Genomic DNA, 7158 nt, shown 5'->3' on the forward strand with positions numbered 1-7158 from the left:
TCTACCTTGGAAGGTGCTGGAGTGCCGACATGCTGGAGCCTGGAGCAGCTGTTTGCAGCCTCCTGGCTGCAGCCGGCCCCTGGTTTGCTTGCAACAGGGCTTGCAGCCTCCCAGCCGCCTGCTCGGAGCAGCCTGGGCTCCGTGACTGGCAGCAGCTGCTTAGAGCCCGGGCTGGCAGTGGTGTGCTGAGCAAAATGGTCCTGCTTGGCATGCGTGCTAGGGGTTGCTGACCCTTGAGCTATTAAATTAATGGAAATCAAGAGAACACAACACCTTCCAGATATCACTCAGATTTCTGTGGGACCAATCTTTTCTATTGGAAACACAACAGGAACCCAAAGGTAACACAGTGGAGTCAGGAAAAGAAAGGGTTGACAGGTTTTGGTTATTTTTTTGCTTCTTTTATGTCCTATTTACATCCCACCCCAAACTAGGGAAAAATAAAATGACTTACTAAGGCCCAACAACAAAGATTTCATATGCATAATTTATTTTAAAGTTTATTGCATCACATTATACAAGCGTTAAACATGGCTTTATGCTGATGATGGTTTTTTGTTTTAAGTGTGAAAATTCAACATTCTTCTCCATAGGATTTTTTGTTCTTTTTGCTATTTACAAATAAACAATCTTTCTATATATTATATATATATATATTATATATATATATATGGTACATAACATAAGTTCCCCTCAGAAAGATCTGAAATAAAAAAGAATTGAATTGTAAACAGGGTTTCAGTTGTATTATTTGGTGGCTTGAAAGTAGGTGGTGGAGTTGAATTAGGCATTTTTTGTCAAAGTATCCAGGTTCTTCATATACATGTATTATTCTAAGATCTGTAAAACCAACATGGGACAGAATGCAAAAAACGTAGCAAACAGGCTGAAAAACAGTCCTAGTATATAATATTTCCTTGGTTTTAAAAACTTGAGTATAATTGCCCATGAACTACATGCTCGCTCTGTTGAGAATGATCTATGGATATCAATCATACACTGGACTGCAAAACAATTTCACAGTAAATCCTCTGAAGTGTACTGACCTGCTTGGCTATGTAAAATGTCTGTGGCATGCATTGAAATTGCATTTATTTTTCCCATTCTCTTGAAGGTAGTGCTCTTGTGAAGCTGGAAATAGTAAAACAGAAAACAGGTCCATCACCTGAAGGTTTAAAAAAATAATATATATATATGAGTGCTTCTTATCTGATAGATATATAGATATATCAGACAAGAATATCTGATATCTATATAGATATATAGATATATCTATCTGATAAGAATATCTGATATCTATATATAGATATCAGATAAGCACAATCTTATCTGAAATATATCTTATCTGATATCTATATATATATCAGATATGTATATATAGCTATCTATATATAGATACCTATATCTATAGATCAGATAATAAGCACAATACAAGCATACATTTTTCCCCCCAAAGAACTCAGTATTTCAGTTTGTTGTCAGAAGGCTAACATGTTTATTACATATTTTTCCTTTAATATATATTTATATGTATGTGTGTGTATGTATATGTGTAAATTATATATATCAATTTTCAGTGAACTGTTGTATAATATTAGAAAGAACTTTCTCACTAAGAGGGTGGTTAAGCTTGGACAAACTATCCAGAGAGGCTGTGGAATCTCCATTCCTGGACATTTTTAAGAGCAGATCAGACAGACACTTAGATTGGGATGGTTTAGTAAAGGAAGATTCTGCCCTGAATAGAGAATAGACTAGATGACCCTCTGAGGTCCCTTTCCAACCCTACTATTCTATGATTCTATGAAAGGACCCAAGCCTGTAAGACTTAAGCAGTCAAAGATTGGGAGTGGAGAGAGCTCAGTACCTTTTTGGAGGTTCACAGCATCTTACAGGATAAGGCTGAACATAAGCCAACCTTGATGGTTGCCACCTCCACACTGTCAGTTTATGCAAAACCTAAGCTGATAGCCTGGAGTAATTTAGAGTCACGAAAACTTATCAACATGTAGCTGTGTTGAACACTGGTCTCACAAGCAATCAGCTATGATTGTATCCTTGCTTTGCTTTATTTATTCTGGCAGGTTAAACTGCTGAGGTTCTTTAAGAGCAGAAATCAGGTTATGTTGTGGCATGCTGCAATGCAGAGTTAAGAATTTTTCAGATTTAAAATGTCAGTGCAATATCTCACTGAAGGAAGTTCGCATGGGTTAGTATACATATTTAAGACACTGAAGATGCATCTACACGTGATGCCACATCTCCGTAGCAACACACTCCCATATTATAGTGTGCTGCTATAGCGACATAGGGGCTAAAAATAACCGTGCACTGCTGGCACGGCACAGTACGGGCTGTGCCATCATTTGCATAACAGTGTAGGATTTAACTCTGCATAACTCTGTAGGATTTGCATAACAGTGGAAAGTGCTGGTTTTTCAACCAGTAAAGTTGTGTAAAATAATGCCAAAGCCAATTTCACGGAGACAAGTAAATCAAGATGACAGTGATTAGTTTGTATACACTAAATGATAGCACAGTAACAGTGGAGCCTTAGGGACACATGTGATGTTCCCTGATTTCTGCATGACTTATGTTTAATTTTACTACTTGGCAAACATGTTCTAGAAGTGTATCACCCATGGTTTTACAGAGCTTGCACAGCGTATACAACCTAATCACTGTCTACTTGATCTACTTTTCTACATGAAATCGGCTTTTGTATGATCTTGCACAACTTTACTAGTTGAGAAACCAGCACTTTCCACTGTTATGCAAATCCTACAAACAACTTGAGAGGGCAGTTGTGAAACACCAACCCAACCAATTCATGCACATCCAGGGGGGAATTATATCACATAGCTACTGGTTCACAGAGATGGAAATCTCATTCTTTTTTGCAGTGCCCTTGTTCACAGCCTGCTCCAAACAGAACTAACCTCCTCATTCACTCTCCATGGGGTAATATTACTTATAATCTTTTAGGTTTCATGCTTAGTTATCATGGCACAAATTCAATCACCATAGAACAAGTCAGTCCTCAAGTCCTTTCCCAGTCATCAGTAGCCATCTCATATAAGCAAGATTTCAGGTTTTTGCTTGGGCCTAGAGTAACTGATCATGGGACCAACTGTGCCCTTTCATCTCCTCTGTGTGGAGGAGAGCTCTTCCTTAATTGAAGGAACAAGATGGGAGGAAGTGGAGAGTGGGTAGGCTGAAACTGGAAAGGAAAGGGACACACATTGCTGTTCCTACTAAAGTTGAGATCAGGCTGTAAGGATAATGAACCCCTGGCCATATTATCTTTCCTCAAAATCTCTACTCTAGCAATGGCAGGAACCCTCTTGAGTCCCTGAGGAGGCAAGTGCAGCCCTTCCTGTCACTGCGGGGATGGGGAAAAAATGAGTGTTGCCTATGAGACAGTGTGAGAACAAAACTGAGCATCTAAACAGGAAACTTCCTTTGCTTTCCTCAGCTTCCATGGAAATTGTGGGCTTGACTCATGATCTCTAGCGGAGAGAAATCTCATCCATATTGTACAATTGTGAAGGAACTTTGAACCAAACTTATTTTGGCTGATTTTCCTGATTGAACCCAAATTAATATTGTGCATAAGCCAGGACAATTCTGTACAATCATCTTCAGTAGCTTACTTCACATATCTTAGGTAGTACAGCTCCTTTTACTCAGTATGGGCATTTATACATATCCTTTTTCATCCTGCGACATGCTGGAGATCCCCTGCTTTCGAGCAGACTCAATTAATCGAGTCTGCTTTGCATGCGAGCTGATGCACACCCGTGCTGCATCGCTTGCGGTTGTATAAGCAGCACAATGTGCATCAGCATGCAGAAAATGGTGCACTTTTGAACTAAAGCACCTCCAATGTGTTTGAGCTCAAAAATGAGGCATCACCATTTTCTCAGTGATGTACATTTCGCCACTTATACAACTGTGGCAATTGCATGTATAAAAATGCCCTATAATAATACATTTGACCATTTGACTCTGATTCCTATTTTGTATCTTATGGTATTCTACCAGGGCCTATGTCAGCTCCATCTTTGTTTATATTAGTACAGTAAAAGCTATGTTATCTGGCACCTTACAAACTGGCATGCTCTATTAACCGGCATGCCAGTTTGTAAGGTAAAAGCGAAACCAGAAGTGCCCACCGTGGCACTTCCAGTTTTGCCGAGCCCCCAAGGCCCAGACAAAGCAGCCTGCACTGCCAAGCCCCCATGGCCTGGGGCCTAGCAGCCTGTGTGGGACTCCCCTCTCTGTCCCCTGGCATACTGATGCAGCAGGAGAGGCGGTGATGCGGCAGCAGTGCACCGGATGCAGCAGGAGAGGCGGCAGCCTGAACAGGCAAAGACGCCTGTTTGGGCCTCTCAGGTAACTGGCATATTTAGTTATCTGGCACCCCACATTCCCTATGGGTGCCAGATAACAAAGTTTTTGCTGTATTCCTATAGAGCAGGCCTCTGAGCTCTCCAGTTCCTACTTATGCAGAAGATGCCATTTTATATTCTACAGGAATTTTAGTGTTATCACTAGGGAGCAAGAGATGGCAGACTCTTAACAACATTCAAACAGTACATTCTGATCTGTATCACACTACCTGATGCTCATTCGACTGCTAGTCCCTAAGATTTTCATCTTCTTTGGGATGAAGTGGTTCTGGGACCTTTTAGCAGATGAAAGCTGACAACTTTGCAAAAGAATCTAAACCTCAACTTCATCACTAAGTGTTTCTAGTCCTATCAGTTACTAGCTGATGCTTCTATTGGCCAATTCTATTTTCATTACTTGTCTAGATTTGTCACCATGTTATTTTGTAGATAGGATTTAATGACATTTCCTATTTTTAACCTCTTAAAAAGGTTTTTGGAAGGATGTCTTTACAAAAGAACAAGTCAGAAAATCTTGAGCAAATAAGCCCTCTCCCACTATTACTCACTATTAACCTTTTGTTTCTCAATCTTTTGCTTAGACAAAGAGATGTTTGGAACACAGAACATCTTTTGGCTACATGTTGAGCATCTGCTAAATACAGATGGGAGCTTCTTGGGGAAATTGCACTACAAATAATTCTGTGTTATAGCTCATACTACACATTCCTTGCATGACCCGAGCAAAATGCCCAAAGGCCTGATTTTCAGAGGTGTTGAGCACCAGTCAGTCCTCTATGGAAGTTGCAGCTACTTGAAAATGAGGTCCCCAACCGTTCCAGATAAGATTTTCAAATATAGAAAACTGAAGTTAGCCATCCAAAGCATATTCAGATTTTCAAACGTGCTGCACACCTAAACCTTCCAGCAGGCTTCTCAGGGCTCAGACAAATGACTCATTAATACCAACGTGATTTGTATCAGTTTTGTATTCCTAAAGAAAATCAGATTCCGGATACAAGTCTGGAAGTCTGATTCTTAGCCAAGTCCCCTTGGCAGAGAATGCTTTGTCTCTAGCTTTCATGTACTTTATCTTGGCTTATTGTTCTTAGGTTTTGGGAAACCTCTTGACTAAGAGTGATTCCTAGATCAAAATTTGATCTTTAACAGCTGGGATTTGATCCAGTAACTACTTTGAAGATTAGGACCATAACCTTAAACTGGCTTTGGAAACTGATCTGATGGCCAGGGTATACTCACCTTGGCCTACGACTTGGAAAAGATTTAACTTTTCATAAGATCTTCTGCATGATACATTTTAAATAGGCATGCACATGTCAAAATGTACATGTAGCAGAAACTAAGTAGCTCCCATCCACTCTGTGTCTCCCTACAACCCAGTATAGAACATATATGAATTATTTTATAAAGTCAATACAATTAGTGACTTCTCTTAAACAACTTCCCCCTCACCCAATCACGGCCACTCATTGTGATATGATTTTCCATTTTTCTTTCTCTCCTTCCGCTCTTTCTGTAGACGTTCCAGCTCAGCCTCATACATCATTTCCTGAATCAAGTACTTTTCTCTCCTCATCCGATCCCTCAGATCTTTTGGAAGGTCTGGGATTAAATAGGAAATCAGGTGCTTTATGCAAAAGACAAGGTGCTGTGAAAACAAACATTTGGAACATGAATTAAATAAAATTGAAAACTGTAGTAAAATGATTTTTTAAAATTCATTTTAAGAGGAGAGGACAGTCTCTGGTTCACAAAAAATGTGGATCTAGAGTTAAAACTGTTGTTAAACATTTAAATACGAAAGTCTTAATCCTGTAGTTCTCTTTTACATAAAAACTCTTGCAGAAGTTAATATAGATCTAGATTTGAGGAAGACTAACAAGATTTATCATAGAAAGTTCATCTTTCAGTTTATAAATTAAGGCCCCAGTTGCAGATTCAGACCACTGAGTCTGTGCTTTGAAATCAGGTGGACTGTGCAGGCCGCAGGGGGCCTTTGTTAGTGGATCACACTTGTGGATTGGGGTCAAGAGATCTAATGCTATTTTTCCCCCAGGAAAAATCCATACATTTTAGATGTAAATAGTTATTCCAAACTGAAGATAAAGTATACCTTCCTCTCTAGTTAGGACTTTAACTTTGAGTGCTGCAAAAGAGAAGCCGCAGTTATGTTTGCTACAGATTCTCTCTTCAGCAGGATGTTCACACTGTGGTGTGCTTTATTACACCTAGAAAAATTATTCCTTTAGCCAAAGCAGATGATTTACTGTATCAGTTAGCTGTGAGATTAATAGACTTTTAAATACAGATAGCAGAAAGTACTGTTTTCAGTGTTTAAGCCAGGGCCATTCACAAAGTAGTTATGTCCCAAATAGCTCAACACTGGGCGTGTCTAGATGAGATGCTAACTGCACAGTAATGTCTACTGCACAGTAGTATTAGGCTACTGCTCAGTAAGCATCACTAAAAAACCATGTGCCAGTGCTACTATGCAGTAGCGCAAGTTACTGTGTATTGATTTAGCACTTAGTTAACCAGGTACTAAAAGTAATGCGTAGTAACTATGGTGCATTAATGAATGTGTAGATATGCTCACAGATTCTAGGTTCGGAGTGAAGTATCAGCTACAGTAATTATTAACTCAGTGACAAAGCTACCTTTATTCACTTATCTCTACTGAAATTGTCATTTTTCCTGAGAGCACCTTAAGTGTTGATAAAAGCTGAAATAATTTCCTAATTTTAGC

General features: G+C 39.4%; 1 protein-coding gene across 1 annotated transcript in view; it reads right to left on the bottom strand.

Moving 5' to 3' along the window:
• Nucleotides 1–221: 221 nt before the first annotated feature.
• The window catches only part of ANO4 (anoctamin 4), a 259235-nt gene continuing 252298 nt past the window's right edge, over nucleotides 222–7158 (bottom strand). Inside the window, exons 26-27 of the mRNA XM_019514994.1 lie at nucleotides 5865–6060; nucleotides 222–1165 (exon numbers count right to left, since the gene is read on the bottom strand). Coding sequence (XP_019370539.1) covers nucleotides 5869–6060 — 192 coding nt within the window. The 3' untranslated portion in view covers nucleotides 222–1165; nucleotides 5865–5868. The remainder of the gene's footprint in view (nucleotides 1166–5864; nucleotides 6061–7158) is intronic.

This window comes from Gavialis gangeticus, unplaced genomic scaffold, assembly GCF_001723915.1.
Source record: "Gavialis gangeticus isolate Ggan-Ray unplaced genomic scaffold, GavGan_comp1, whole genome shotgun sequence".
In the NCBI taxonomy this organism is placed as follows: Eukaryota; Metazoa; Chordata; order Crocodylia; family Gavialidae; genus Gavialis; species Gavialis gangeticus.